This window comes from Erpetoichthys calabaricus, chromosome 5, assembly GCF_900747795.2.
Source record: "Erpetoichthys calabaricus chromosome 5, fErpCal1.3, whole genome shotgun sequence".
NCBI classification, from domain to species: domain Eukaryota; kingdom Metazoa; phylum Chordata; class Cladistia; order Polypteriformes; family Polypteridae; genus Erpetoichthys; species Erpetoichthys calabaricus.
This window is the reverse complement of record NC_041398.2, coordinates 193,440,868-193,457,756: the sequence shown is the minus strand read 5'-3', so window position 1 is coordinate 193,457,756 and position 16,889 is coordinate 193,440,868. Positions and strand designations below refer to the sequence as shown.

At 37.1% G+C, this 16,889-nt stretch overlaps 1 protein-coding gene across 1 annotated transcript in view; it reads right to left on the bottom strand.

Moving 5' to 3' along the window:
* Window positions 1–16,889, bottom strand: part of LOC114652851 (transmembrane channel-like protein 2-A) — a 71,114-nt gene that overhangs the window by 39,454 nt on the left and 14,771 nt on the right. The window contains exons 8-9 of the mRNA XM_051928570.1: window positions 14,338–14,485; window positions 11,955–12,143 (exon numbers count right to left, since the gene is read on the bottom strand). Coding sequence (XP_051784530.1) covers window positions 11,955–12,143; window positions 14,338–14,485 — 337 coding nt within the window. The remainder of the gene's footprint in view (window positions 1–11,954; window positions 12,144–14,337; window positions 14,486–16,889) is intronic.

Below are 16,889 nucleotides of genomic sequence, written 5' to 3'. Positions count from 1 at the left end.
ATGAGCTTTTTTTAATTGACAACAGACCTGGCCTCATTACTCTTACTCTGGACTCATTACTACAAATCTCTGGTCTATGAGACTCAGCCATACCATGAGCTGATAGTTCAATCACTGGATGATGGTGCTCCAACAGAGTTTTGCAGTAGATTTGTTCTCATCAAAGTGTTGAAAGTCATTGACAATGCATCTTCCATTGACTTCATGTTTCTAATTGAGTCGGGTGACGGTGAGGTCTTTGAAGGGGCTGCATCAGGGGACTAAGTTGCCAGGATATCAATGTTCAATCCAGATCTTGGTGAACACCACAAAATTCAGGTGTCCTTGGATGGTTGAATCAGTCAATTTATTTTGAAAACAACACTGGGTTCAATTTACTATCTATGCATTAATAGAAATTTAGACAAAGAGACAGCAGGTCTATATGAGCTTAAAATTGTGGCTTCTGAATATGGTTCCCCAATTCAATGGGGTGAACAGATATTGCTACTTAAGATCACTGATGTCAATGATAATCTTCCAGTGTTTGACCATGAAGAGCTTACAGTAAATATATCAAAAGACCCAGAGAACTACATTTCTCCAAGTCCATACTAAAAACTCAGATGAAGGAATCAACTCTGTTGTTCACTATGCAATTCTGAAGCTTGTTTACATTTTATTTGTTTTAATATTAACTCCAAGTTTGGCCTGATAACCACAGCCTCTCACTTAGATCATGAGGAAGAACCCATCATCCATTTTGTGGTGGTGGCTACTGATTCTGGACATCCAACCTTGTCATCAACAGCCACTGTTACAGTCGTGGTTGAACACATCAATGACAATGAATCAGTCTTTGAGAGACAAGTTTATAAAGCCAATGTTAAGAAGCACTCACCAGTTGACGAGTGTTTTCTTCAGGTTATAGCTTCTGATATGGATATGAATAGTGGCAAGTTTGAAAAACTCACATTCTTTTTATATGATGGTTTCACTAAATATGAAAAATCCTCAATGTTTAGAATTGAGACAGACAATAGAAAGGTCTGTATAGCGCAGAATATTATCAAAGTCAAAAGTCAAAGAGAACTTTATTGTCATCTCAACCATATACAAGTATACAGATAGACGAAATTGTGAAGCTCAGGGTCCACAGTTTAACAACATACTGTGCAAATAATAAATTAAAAATAGAATTAAAATTTAAATTTAAAAATTAAAACACAAGCAAGACAAGACATTGTGCAAAGACAAGACAAAGAAGTAGCAGCAATATTGACGTGTAGTTAGCAATATGAACACTGATGCAATGTATAGTATTTGCAATCTAGAAACATAATATAGTCAATAGATATGTAATATAATAAATACATAATAAATAATAGATAATACAGAAATTATCAGTGTATGATAATAGTTGTTTATGTATGATAATAGTTGTTGTCTAATGATAGAGAAAATGGATTATCAAGTTTCAATGCAATTGTCAGTGAGGGTGGATTGAATAGCCAAGCATTTCTTCACATAAACGTGAATGATATCAATGACTGTAGACCAGAGTTCAACCCATTAATGTATGCTACAAGTGTAAGCAGCCATGCACAGCCTGGAACTGAAATTATCTATGTTCTCGTTTCTGATAGAGATTCTTGGAATTTTGGACAAGTATTTTACAAACTTGTTCCTGGAGATGGGTTATCACTTTTCACAATTGACTCAGAAACAGGTGTCATGTATTTGAAATTTAAACCACCTTGGAACAAATGTTTTGAAAGTATCTGTGATGGCACAGGATGGAGGTAGTTTCAATTCTTTGCTTAATGCCATTATCACAATAAACATCTTCTAAAGTCCTGTTGCTCCTGCAGTATTTGAGAGAAAAAAGTATTTATTTGCTGTTTCTGAAAAATTCCCAGCGGTGGGAACATTTCAGGCAAATAACCCATTAATATACACCAAGGACCAGGTAGACATTGCCTAATGTGTGTGATTGCTCTGTTGGTCCCGATTCATGTCATTGTCTTTTTCATAAAGAGGAACCGTGGAGGCAAGTACCTAGTTAGAGAAAAGTAGGATCTTCTCTTGGATGCCATACACCAAAGGGATCAAGATGGATCTTTTGATTACCCTGATGAGGATAACACGCCTCTGCAGGGCAGCCAGACATCTCTGGATGGAACCATTAAGCAGCCAGACACTGAGGACAGTTTGGTGGACTATGGAGATAGAGGAGAGGGGCAGTTCAAAGAGAATGATTCTTTCATTGGCCAGTATGCTATCAAGAAGGACAAGGTGGAGATGGAAGGCAACAAAAGCTCAGAGGTAGCCTCTCCTGTCAATGTCATTAATTCATTAGCATAGACTTGCTGTGACATGCAGGCAGGTGGAAGGAGGAGAGATGTTTTACATTTTCCCACAGACACCTAAACCAAAATCAAGAAGGATAACAAACCTGAATACAGTAAGCTGTAGTCTAGTTGTTACACAGAGTAGAATTCATCTTCAAAGCAGACAGCATTACTAAAGTGGTAGCTGAAAAATATTATTGTTCTTTTGTAATGATGGAAAACATTTATTTTTGCATCTTTTAACAGCTTAATTCTAATATAGGGAGTGATTCCTAAAGTACTAAAAGCAGATCAGGTAGAAGAGAGGTCTTGTTCATGCATGTATGGTTGGTCTTGTAAGTTTGATTTTACTCCATGTTCTGTTAGAGTACCATGCAAGCTGGGCAGTAAAAGAATTAGCAAAACAGACAAGTATATTGACCACTTTTGCCACATTTGTACACGTTTTGCTGTGTATGACTCCAAGCCTTGCACATTGATTATGAATGATTTTTGGTAATTACTTCTACCAGGTTCAATTTATACCAAAGCTCTTGTTAACCAGCATTTCATAATTTAAGCACAGATTCTCATTGAACTGAGACCAGTGGGTCTCTCATGAGCATTTAACGTTTTTAGGTGCTTTCACACATAACATGCAAAGCACTTATTGCTATAGCCATGTGTGTCGGTCTGTTTTTCTGTGAGTCCGCTTGAAACATTGCAACACCTCATGGACTGATTTTGTTTAAATGTGGCAAATTTATTCTTCACAAAAATTTGTTGAGACAGTTCAAATTTCCCTGGTATATTTTGAACAGATTGCACTGTATACAGTTTTAAAATTTCAGAATCTCCCATTGAAGAGTATTGAAGAATTTGTGAGCTCTGTGCAACTCCATATACAAATCAGTTTACTGTTTCAATTTTACTTTGACAGCTGTTACACCAACTGGTATATTTTGTATACTTTTCTGTTTTTCTCCTCTGATTGCTGCTACTGATGGTAAACAGATCCCCAGTACAAGTTAATTAAGAACCAGCAGACTGCATGCGCAGGCAGGAATTCACTGTGACTGGCTGATTGAACACATGCTGGACTACAATCCTCCATTAGCAAATTGAGCAAGACGTGCACAGAAACCTCTGAATCACCACATTTCTGCTGCTTAACACTAGAATCTCTAAAAGCCTATGAAAAAACTCATAATACTGGGCCACCTTAAATTCCTTCACACCTCTCCATTAGCATCTTTTGTTTTGCAAATGTGTCGATCAGTACAAGCAGCAAGCAGCCTGCTATCCCATCTCCCCACTGCCGCAGCTCAACTTGGGGAAAAAGTTCTCCTAGCTCAAGTCTTGTTTATCTGGGTGTGAGGTGCCTGGAGTGGTATAGGGTAAATTATATATCGTTATTTGGAACACATGCATTTTATCGTCTACAACGATCTACATAAATGTAGGATGACAGGAAATTTGAGAAATGAAAGAAATGTTGAACACATACTTAAAATAGAAACTTTTTTCATGTTATAGTGCTAATGACAAAATTTTTACATGAAGTGAATAATGTGTGAAGACAGTGTGAAGTCCAAATATCAAATAAACACTTTCACAAAATGTACACGTAAAACAAAACAAGTGCGCTTTTATTCAAGAATATAACCGAAAAAAAAGAAAGGTACAAAAAGGTTAGGGTACAACACTGACATGACCGCTTGGGTGGTGCAGTGGTAAGAACTGCTGTCTCATAATCAAGAGGTCCCGGGTTCAATTCTGGGTGCTTCCCAGAATTATCATTTTGAGTAGTGAGCTGCTCTTATTATTACTATTGTACAATAAAAAGATACATTTGATTTGAGTCTGTAACAGCCAGTGTAAATTTATGGTATTTGTAAAGGTTAGCATTTTTATTTTATTCAGTTTTATTCTCTCACTCACGTTCACGCTTCCCCCTATCTGACACTGCTGTTTTCAAATAAAGACGTGCTATAACAGATGTGAACTCAGATGAGGATGAGGGTTGAACATCGGAGAAAGAGAACAGAAGCCCTCCCTGCAAGAACAGTCCACTCACATATAAGAACAATGCAGCTGCACCAGGCGTAAAGGCGAAATATGGCACCGTTTGGATGCAGCAAGAGGTCAGGTGTCATCATGCCGGTCAGTCTGTCCCACACGCGGCCTTCAACAAAACAGCAGGGTATACAGAGCTCACCAAGGTATCGTGCAAAGTTCTGTTTGTGATTATGTTTTGTGATGGTCTTTATATGAAAAATATGTATATGTTACTTACAATATATAAAAGCCACATCAAATGTTATTTACCTTGATTTATATTTATTATCTTCCTACAGCGTAAAGTCACAAGTCTTAACAGTAAAAGTATATAATGTAAGCAATGGTTATCTAGATATGAATGAAATATCCTGTGGCATGTAAGGTATTTTGTGCAGAACAAATACCATCTACTTAGTATTATTATCTACAGATTATAAAGATAGATAGATAGATAGATAGATAGATAGATAGATAGATAGATAGATAGATAGATAGATAGATAGATAGATAGATAGATAGATAGATAGATAGATAGATAGATAGATAGATAGATAGATAGATAGATACTTTATTAATCCCAAGGGGAAATTCACATAATCCAGCAGCAGCATACTGATGCAAAAAACAATATTAAATTAAAGATTGATAACAATGCAGGTAAAAACAGACAAAAACTTTGTATAATGTTAACCCCCCCGGGTGGAATTGAAGAGTCGCATAGTTTGGGGGAGCAACGATCTTCTCAGTCTGTCAGTGGAGCAGGACAGTGACAGCAGTCTGTCGCTGAAGCTGCTCTTCTGTCTGGAGATGACACTGTTTAGTGGATGCAGTGGATTCTCCATAATTGATAGGAGCCTGCTGAGCGCCCGTCACTCTGCCACAGATGTCAAGCTGTCCAGCTCCATGCCAACAATAGAGCCTGCCTTCCTCACCAGTTTGTCCAGGCGTGAGGCGATCTTCTTCTTAATGCTGCCTCCCCAGCACACCACCACATAGAAGAGGGCGCTCGCCACAGCCATCTGATAGAACATCTGCAGAATCTTATTGCAGATGTTGAAGGATGCCAGTCTTCTAAGGAAGTATAACCGGCTCTGTCCTTTCTTACACAGAGCATCAGTATTGGCAGTCCAGTCTAATTTACATTCCAGCTGCACTCCCAGGTATTTATAGGTCTGCACCATCTGCACACAGTCACCTCTGATGATCACGGGGTCCATGAGGAGTCTGGGCCTCATAAAATCCACCACCAGCTCCTTGGTTTTGCTGGTGTTCAGGTGTAGATGGTTTGAGTCGCACCATTTAACAAAGTCTTTGATTAGGTCCCTATACTCATCCTCCTGCCCACTCCTGACGCAGCCCACGATAGCAGTGTTGTCAGCGAAGTTTTGCCCGTGGCAGGACTCCGAGTTGTATTGGAAGTCCGATGTATATAGGCTGAAAAGGACCGGAGAAAGTACCGTCCCCTGTGGCGCTCCTGTGTTGCTGACACACAATGTCAGACATGCAGTTCCCAAGACGCACATACTGAGGTCTGTCTTTAAGATAGTCCACGATCCATGCCACCAGGTAAGAATCTACTCCCATCTCTGTCAGCTTGTCCCTAAGGAGCAGAGGTTGGATTGTGTTGAAGGTGCTAGAGAAGTCTAGAAACATAATTCTTTCAGCACCACTGCCTCTGTCCAAGTGGGAGAGGGATCGGTGTAGCATATAGATGATGGCATCCTCCGCTCCCACCTTCTCCTGATATGCAAACTGCAGAGGGTCGGGGGCGTGTTGAACCTGTGGCCTCAGGTGGTGAAGCAGCAGCCTCTCCATGGTCTTCATCACATGTGTTGTCAGAGCAACAGGCCGGAAGTCATTCAGCTCACTAGGACGTGGTACCTTTGGGACTGGGGTGATGCAAGATGTTTTCCAAAGCCTCAGGACTCTCCCCTGTTCCAGGCTCAGGTTGAAGATGCGCTGTAGAGCAGCGGTTCTCAACCTGTGGTCCGCGAGCAAAGCCTGAATTACATGTATTTTAAAAATTAAAAACATGAAAAAGAATAGATGTTGTAACTTTTTGAAATTATTGATTCATTTCAATCGCTAGATGGCGATAGCGAAAAAGTGCATTTCGATTTTATGTTTCCTTTTAGTAATTTAGTTACACCGGAAATCAGATGGGCCCTGGCGTCTTCCCGTTTATACTGACATTCAAAAATACACTTTTTTATTTGAAAACTAATAAAGTAATTAAATTGATTGAACATATGGATAGATTTTTAATAAAGAAAGCAACCGAACATAAGGACAACGATGATGATTCCTCAGACTCATCTTCACAACCTGTGTGTGAATCAAATGCAGTTCCGGAGAAAAAAAGACGAACTCCCATATGACGTTATGATGAAAAATATTTGCGCTTTGGGTTTATATGCGTCATAGTAAATGATCAACCCAGACCACAGTGTGTAATATGTTCACAAATTCTTGCAAATGAAGCGATGAAACCTGCGAAACTCCGAAGACATCTTAAAACTAATCATACTGACTGCTCGGAGAAACCATTGGAATATTTTATGCGCAAGAAACATTCACTTGATAATCAGAAGTCTTGCATACTGCAAGCAACTAAAGTCAATGAGAAGGCTTTAAGAGCATCATTTTTAGTGGCTATCCGAGTTGCACAGGCCAAAAAGCCTCACACAATTGCAGAAACTCTGATAATGCCTGCTGCTATAGATATGTGTCGAGAGATGTTTGGTAAAGCCTTGGCAAGTAAACTGAAAACAATTCCAATTTCAAACGACACAATTCAACGACGTATAACTTTGGCGGCAGCTGACGTTGAAGAACAGTTGATTGCAAGGCTGCAAGATTGTAAACAATTTGCTATTCAATTGGACGAATCAACGGATGTTTCCGGCCAGGCACAATTAATAGCTTATGTCAGATATATCTGGATGGATGAAGTTGAAGAAGATTTTTTATTTTGTAAAGTTTGTCCGGGTCACACAAGTGCAGAACTTTTTGCTATCCTTGATAATTTTATGGCAGCCAATAGCATCGAATGGTCCTGGTGTATCGGAGTGTGCACGGATGGTGCTGCAGCAATGACTGGAAAACGAACAGGCTTGTGGGAACGTGTGCATTCTAATGTGCCAACTGCCACATTTACGCACTGTATGATTCATCGGGAAAGTCTTGCGAGTAAAAGAATGAACGCGAACTTGAAATCTATTTTTGATCAGGCCATAAAAATTGTTAATTACATCAAGGCTCATCCACTTAATTCTCGTCTCTTTGCTTCATTATGTTCGAATATGGATTTTGATCATGAACAGTTACTGATGCACACTGAAGTTCGCTGGTTATCAAGGGGAAAAGTGTTTAACAGACTGTTTGAATTATGTGATGCGGTAAGAGAGTTTCTTGGAGGAAAAAATTCACAGCTTGTTGTTCATTTGAATGACAATTCATGGGTTGCTGCTCTGGCTTACTTGGCTGACATTTTTGAACAGCTGAATAAACTGAATTCATCTCTGCAAGGGAAGCACACAAACTTAATTACCCTCAGTGATAAAGTGTCTGCTTTTATGAAAAAACTTGATCTGTGGAAGACAAGATTATTTCAGGGTAACTTTGAAATGTTTGATCAATTGCATGAATTCACCGAGAAACAAGAAAATGCTGGAATCAACAAGCCCGAGTTGGTGAAATTGATTTCTGAACATATTCAATCATTACTGGATCAATTTAACTTCTACTTTGGTGATTTGAACGTTGAGAGTTTTTCGTGGGTTTCCAGTCCGTTTCTTGCACACATTGATTCATTAAATTTACCAACATCGGAATTAAACCAATTAATTGAACTGACCAGTGATACTACATTGAAGACGATGCATCCGAGAGTGAGCTTGATGAAATTTTGGACACAAGCTTCACATGAGTATCCAGAACTGTCTCAGAAAGCTTTCAAAATAATTTTACCCTTTGCGACATCATATCTTTGTGAATGTGGATTTTCTGCACTGGTTACAATTAAAACAAAATGTCGTTCACGGCTTGAAGTCGAAGATGAACTCCGATTGAGTCTTTCAAGCATTACACCTCGTTTGGATAAGCTGTGCTCAAATTTGCAAGCTCAAGGCTCGCACTAAAATTAAATGTAGCATTATTTCTAATACTAACTATTGTTAGCAGTAAGTGACATTTGTTCATTACAAAAGGATGCAATTACAATTTGTTTCATATTTGACATAAAAATTAATGAAACGGTGTATGCAAACATCAATGTAAATTGTAAAACGAATATTATACTTTTTAATTTGAAGTTGAAACATTTATTAAAATATATAATAAATAATTTTAAATATCAACTTTATTATACCTATAGTCAAGTCACTCAAGTGTAGTAACTGTATTTCTTATATAGTTACACCAAGTTAGTAGTACTAACTATTATATGTATAGTTATATACGAAAGTATAGTTATATATTATATAAATTTCTAGTGCGCCAGTAGCAAAATTTTCAGTAGTGGTCCGTGGCTGAGACACACATTTTTTAAGTGGTCCTTGAATCTCAAAAGGTTGAGAACCGCTGCTGTAGAGGACCCCCTAGATTCACTATTTCACAGTCATTATAATTTACAATGGTGAACAGACATCCTGGTGATAGAAACCGTCCCGATTTCAGGGTGTCATGCTGTGGTTAACATTTGTGTTGTTGTGTTTATTTGTAAATGAAAAAGACCTAGGTTATGTCCATTGTGCATTGTGGGTGGTTACTCAAGGGGTGGAACCACCTGTCAATCACCGCCAGGAAAAGCCCTCCACCCTATTTATGGAAGGGCCTTCCATTGTCCCTGGTGGTTCATTTTGTTTGTGCTAGGGAGTAGATTGTTTCTTGTGATTTTCTGTGCATTTGCTATTGCCTTGTGATTTTCTGGTATTTCAAACCTGTGCTCTGTTTTTCGACTACGCCTTTGGATTTTGTATTGAGACTTTGTTTACAGTAGATTGCCTTGCCTTCTCAGGCAATTCTTTCTGCTCATAAGAGCTTCGTGAATTGCAGAGCCTCTTGGTAAAATAAGCATTTTACTTTATAAAGATATTTCAAGGCCCTTTTTGGTGTCTAGTCAGGGTTTTGATGGCATTTCCCTCTCTAGTGGGCAATTTTTGAAAGCGTTTTTGGGACTCCCGAGCTACAACACACGCTATCCATCTGGATAAATAACTGAAGAATATCAAAATGTCCTGGTTTAAACTTGCTGCCCATCTACTAAAACAGTGATCTGCTGAAACAAACATACAATATATTTAGAACTGTGCATACAAAAGTCCAAGAGGGAGCCCCCATATCATCCCTCTTCCTATGACTCATTATAATATAAATGCATATAACAGCACAGTCACAACTCTGATGGGGAAAGCATGATTAAGAACCTTGTTAAATCTGAACAGCATTGAGATGGCAACAAAGAAGCACACAAAAACAGACAGTAATGCAATTTTTTTTTTCTATGTCAATCACGGTGAAGAATCATATATTTTAATTTGTGAAGGAATTTTTTTTTTCCTGTGCTCTGATCTGATTCAGATGATGATCAGATAAAGCAGGCTTTATGCATGGGCATACATGCTCCATAATTATTCACCCTATAATTAATCACCAAAATACCACATTTACCTGATATCCATAATGGTCACTCTGTAATAAATTTTCCTTTCACTTCTATTATTCCCTAACATTTACCATATTTCATGAAAACTACCATGGCTGCACATGCTCAAGCCAAGAAAGAGTTCGTTACAAAAGGTAATATTTGAATATGAGTTATATGTGTGTCTATGTGTGTGAGAGCCGCTCCTATGATAAACTACAGTTGTGTTCAGGCCTAATCCTGATTTGTCCTTCACTACCCTCAAATGGATTAAGAAGGTTCTAGAACTGACCCTCTGAACTCAGTCCATTGAGGTCTACAGTGACTGCATAGCTCTCAATGCACCTGAATGTTATGTGATGCATACATTTGCTAAATTGCTCCTCTTGAGTTGCTTTTTGACCGTGCTTTGGATCATGTTCCCGTTGAAAAATGTATTTCCTGAATTTTTCAAGTTTTCAGTAAAATTTTCGGGTAGCCTGTTACATCAAGTTTTGCTTCAGTTCAGAGGCTTATGAAAAGTATCTTCATAGCGTGATGCTACTTCCACCATACTTCATTGTAGGACAATGCATTTCTTAGGGCATAAGTACTACACACACTGCTTTGAATGTTAGTCAGAAGATACAGTCTTAATTTAATTTGACCATTAGACATTTGTTGAGATTGCGTAAGTTAGTGTTTCCCAACCTCGGGCCTGGGGGGACACTGTGGCTACAGGTTTTTGTTCCAACCAGCTTCTGTTTTTAATTGGACTCCTGGGCTAATTAAGTGAACTGTTATTTCCCAAGTTATGTGTTTTGGGAACAATATATAAATTAGATAACTTATGCAAGCATCACATCTTCTTTCTTCATCTTTTGGATGCTCCTGTTAGGGGTCGCCACAGCAGATCATCTATTGTCCGCATATTGATTTGGCAAAATTTTATACCGGATGCCCTTCCTGACGTAACCCTCCCCATTTATCTGGGCTTGGGACCGGCACGAAGAAACACACTAGTCTGTGCATCCCCTGTGGCTGGGTTATATGCAAGCATCACATATACCAGTAAAAAATTAATTGGTTTAAAAAAATATTAAGAAAGTTAATTTTCAATCAAAAATACATATTGGTACAATATGTGTATCATTTACAATTCAATAGTTGAAAATTGATGGTTTATTACAAATACTAGTACTATGAATATGTGGCAATCTAATGGACTTATTCCATCATTTTGCAAGAGTAAATACAAAGTGAAAATTTGATCAAGGCATCATATATGTTTTTCTAGAAAAAAATTTGCATTACTTTTTTAAGCAAAGCTTGAAAACAAGGATGTATCTTTTACGTGGTGATGAAGCACAACTGCCATTCAAGAAACCTCTTCCAATGGGTCAGTCTATAAGCTCTGTGAGGTGAGGGGAAAAGGTCTACCCTCTTAACATTTTACAGTCTAAATTCCTATGATATTATCGATCACCTATGATAGAGCTTTGAAATGAGTTCATGTACAAATTTCAGCGCAACTCATCCTAAACATCAATTATGGCATGAGCTGGTAGCTGAGCTGCTGAGTTTCTGCACTTACACAAAATATCAACTGAGCTGTTCTTGTCCAGTAAAAGTGATTCCAGATTACATTTTTTTAAATGCTTTATATTATATGGCTCATGGATCAAAATATTTCAGTTAAGTGCATTTTTAATACATCAAAGCATGCAATATACACACTTACTGGTATCTTTGATATGCACAACAAGAAATAGACAAAAATAATGTAGTACTAATCCTCCCGCAAACATAACACATTATTGTTTTTATTTTGCTTTTAAATAGTATACAGTGCTATCTTTTTGCAATGATACATGGAATGCAAAAAGCAAATCATATTATAAAAAGCATGAGGATTAATTATTAAAAGTTTTGTTTCCAAACCAAACAAAAAGTTTACTTACTTCATTTTTTTCATACCATCCCAGATCATCCATAGTTGCAAACTTCTGTGAACGCTTAACAACAAAATAAATGAGATAACCACTGCCTCCTAAACCGCATAAAATGAGAACATTTGCCAAAACACGCAGAAATCTTCTCAGGTGAATGTTTTCATCCTTCTGGTTTTCCTCTTCATCTACTATTGATTCCTAAAATATAAAAATTTTTCCACTAAATAAAATAAATATTTTTATTGTTATACATTTTGGGTGTAATTAGTTTTGAAAATGAAATACAGAATTTTGTTTATTTTTTATAGTAAAACACTGTTCTTATAACAGGAGTGAATATCTGTTATTCTTTAAAAGATATGCAAACTTAAAATATACTGTATGTTTAATCATTTTGATGATTAAACTATTTTTTTTCACAATTGTAGTGTGCTTTCTTTATTCTCAGAAACTCAGTTTTTTTAAATAAAAAAAAAACTTTTTTCATCTTATACTTGCGGCGACAGAGCTTAAGACAATATGTAACAACATTCCATCCCAAGGGAGATGCCTACTGGCAGCTAAATAGTTTTATGATTCCTAAATATGTTTTCATAACCATCTGAGCTATACTGCTTTTCAGATGATTTTTTTACTTTCCATGTATTTATACAATATAAAGAACATTATTCCTGCACTGTGTTTCATAAATTCAGCAAAACCAAAACCACAAATGTGTTACAGTATAAATATTAGCACACACACACAAGTCTGAAAAGTGTTTTGTTGAGAGTTTTGTGAAGACAGAAAGAAGTGGAGAAGAAGAAAAGAACAACAACATTCTTAAAACTTGTGGTTCACTTTGCACCATAGAATTTCACTGAGATATCTCAGACAGATTACCCGATATGAAGTTTTGAAATTTTAAATCTCCCATTGAAAAGCATTGGTGAATTTGCAGACTCGTCTATCTTAAAACAGAAACGTTCTGTGCGATATAAACTACAAATTACTTTTCTGATTCCATTTTACCTTGACAGCAGTTACACTAACTTGTATATTCTGCATATTTTCCTCTTTTTCACCTCCAACAGCCTCTACAAATCTTCACTACAAGTTTATGAAACACCAGCAGACTGCATGTGCGAGTAGAGAGTTACTCGCAATTTATTGGCTGTTTATGTGGGTGGTTAATGAAGCATGTTGTTTCTGTTTTATGAAGTCTTGCCAGAAAACTGACTACAAACAGAAGAGAAACAGTGAACCAATATTTCAGTCCTCCATATGCTTTAAGCCAATGCTTCCCATGAACCTGCACCAGCCCGTAGATGTTTTGTGCTGGTCCGCAAAAAAGGCAGGCATGGCAAGTATATTAACCACGTTATTGTCTGATGCCTGTTCATGAAAAGCTAGCTATGAATTGTCAGCAGTCCACATAGCTCCAATGCTAGTAAACCCAGAAGAAACCTGCTCGTTTATGTATGTATTAATTAATTAATCAATCAAACCGCTCAAACCACACTGGGGACCACTGCTCTTTGAACAAATGAGCAGCTCGAAACTCCAAGGAAAACCCACTAGTCCACAAAGAGATTCACTAACTACAAACAGTATACTTGAAAACCGCTTTTTCTTAACAGATCTTCCTAACTGTGTATTATATGAATAAAGTACCCCGTGGTGTGACTATTTCACTGACACTGCAATTTACATGCTAATGCCAGACATGCTCAAGCACCGAAGGAAATAATGACAAAAGATTTTATTTCTTTATGTGTTTAGAAGACATTTATTGCCACTTGCAAATTGTCACTATATATGAATAAGGGGTATATGTGCATTTATGTTTATTTGTGTGTATGAGTAAGAGTGGCCCCGATGATAGAAGGAGGTCTTACCCAGGCCTCTTTTCAGCCTTTTTCCAAGTCTAGGTGGTTAGCCTCTGACACCTTCAATCCTGAAATCGATTGAAAGCTTTCTAGAACCTTCCCCCTGAACCTCAGTCCATTAAGGGCTAAAAAGCCTGCACAGCCCTTTAATGCACTTGGATGTTATTCCATACATGCATTTTTTTAATTTGTTATTATGATTTACAATAAAACCACATTTATGTTAAAAAGTATCATACAATAACACAAAGATGACATTGAAACCAGTATGGTTGTAGCCTTAAGTTCAGTATTTTGCCATCACATCACTTGTTTCAACAAAACAGTGCATCCAGAAATACAATAACATGAGGTCAAAATGACAAATAGCAGGTCAGGACACTACTGTAGCCTAATGGATAAGCAATTAGACTGCAAGTGTAATTTCCATAGCGATTTATTGTGTACCAGTAAAGCATTATATCTACAGATTTCTCACATATCAAAGGTTATTATAATTAGATTGTAAGAGTTAAAGTTGTTACCTTGAAGCTAGTAGTAATAGAGGCAAATTTGTTATCAGCAGTTTCTGAATTGCCAATTAGGTAGTCCCAACTTGTAAACATTTTCCAGCAGAAGTTAAAATCATTGTCTTCACCATCTCCTCCAGTTTCATCCGCATTCTTTGCCATTCTAATTAACAGTACAAAAAATATTAATGCAGTAATATGTGAGAAACAAGATGATCTTGAGATGTACAAAAAAGACACATTTGCAATGCACATTCTATAACACATATAAAGTCTACATATCTACAAGATATAATTTTATATTTTTACATGAATTAAAGAAAGGTTACTGAATTATTCATGAACTATTATAATGATATTCTTGCTTATGTTTATATGAACCCACTATACAAAGAGCCCGTTTCGACAACGTAAGATGAAACGGGCACGAGTGAAATAGTAATAAGTATAAGGACCACAAACCTGATATAGGTGTATTGAATGAATGCGTAATTAGGCCTGAAGCTGTAGTCGAAATCGCCTTTCAGGCCTCTAGAGCTTTAATCGAAGTCACCTTTCTCTTTGAATTTTTGTGGCCGTAAATCCGCCGCCTGCCATGATGATGGTCGAAGTCGCCTTTCTCTTTGCATTTTTGCGGCCGTAAATCCGCCGCCTGCCACGATGTTGGTCGAAGTCGCCTTTCTCTTTGAATTTTCGTGGCCGTAAATCCGCCAACTGCCGCGATGTCGGTCTCATTAGGTTTTTGGGCAGCTGCGCAGAAGGCGATTGCGCATTCGGCTTCGGACATGCGCAGAAGGCGACGTGCGCAGAAGGCGACTGCGCATTCAGCTTCAGACGGACATGAGTGAGTGAGTGAGTGAGTGAGTGAGTGAGTGAGTGAGTGAGTGAGTGAGTGAGTGAGTGAGTGAGTGAGTGAGTGAGTGAGTGAGTGAGGAGACTGGCAAATTATATATAAGATTGGTCTTAACAGTTGGTTACCACAATGCTTTGAAAAAGTATTAAGCCCCCAACCCCTTTCACACATAAACAGGATTCTGATTAATTTGATTGGGAATTATTATTTGCTAATTAAACACTCTTTTTCACAGTCCTCCTCAAAAAAGAAATACATTTTTAAACCACTAAAAATTACATTTCAAAAACGGAAATGTCAACAGTTTGTAAGTATTCATCCAGCCCATTCAGAAAATTGTTGAACCACCTCTTGCAGCTACAATGCCTACAATACTTACTCACCTCTTTGCAAATTTTCACATCTTACTGTGAACAATGAATCACAGTGGATTTAGTTTGGCTTTAATGAAATTTAAATCTCACAATTTTGATTTGTCTATTTTAGGAAATTCTTGAAAAGTTTTCAGTTTGATACTTCTGATTTAGCATGATACATACTGTTTATTGGATCAATTGGAAGCATTCATAATATATTATAAACTTAACATCTGATAGAAAATTATATTGGAAAATATCCTATAATAAAACAACTTACTGATTCATCTGTTTAATTTCCTATATTATACTATTTTGTATGTTACACAGATCACAGAAAGTTACTAATGAAAGAGTCTTCATTTGGCTCTCACAACCTCCAAGAACATGTAAGCAGTTTTGCAAACCTAAAACTGTATTTTTAATAGTGCATGTAATGCATGAATAATGTATAATAATTTATAAAATATGATATACCTAACTTTCCCAAGAAATTTCATAAGACAATGGGAGTCAGTTACAGTGCTGTTGCTTAATCGGTTGTATCGAAAATACTATGCATCTAAGTGCTTTTCTGGATAATATTATTGGAAGGCAATGTGATAGTCTGCAGTGATTAAGGCTTTGGACTTCAAAGTCTGAGGCTGTGGGTTCAAATCCTGCTATTGACACTGTGTGACCATGAGCAACTCACATCACCTGCCTGTGCTATGAATGGAAAATCAAAACAAATACAACCAATTGTATCTCAAATGGTGTAAGTTTCCTAGGATAAAAGCATCAGATAAGTAATAATATTATTAGGTTATTAGAGCTACTTACTCTTAATCATGTTATATACAATGATGAAAACATTATTACGTTAGATCAATTTTTTCTGTTTTGCCTAGTAAAATGGCTTTTGTTGATGGTCAGTTTGGAAAGTGTGTTCCTTTGAATTGAATTGGGTAATCCATAGAAATAATGTGGAATTTGAGTATATTATTATCATTATTAGATGATTACTATTTTCATTTGTTCACACTGTTCACTCGAGTGCAATACTTCTTTCCCTGTTTTTCACTGATTGTAGTACCCCTTTAAAGTCTGCAAATGTGAATGATTATGCAATGTAGTGCTAGGAGTTGATACATATAATTCCCTATGTTTTACACTGATGTATTAATGTGAATAGCAAGGATCACTTCCCTTTTAGAAATTCATGTGCCACTCTCTAATGCTGGGCATACACTGTACAATTTTGGCACAAATTTAAGCCTGATTTGTAGTTGTTGACTGATTTTCAGACCTGGCTAGAATTTGAGCTTGAAGTTGAAGTATGAGAGGGTATGCAATGTACTATTGCATCTTACAATTGG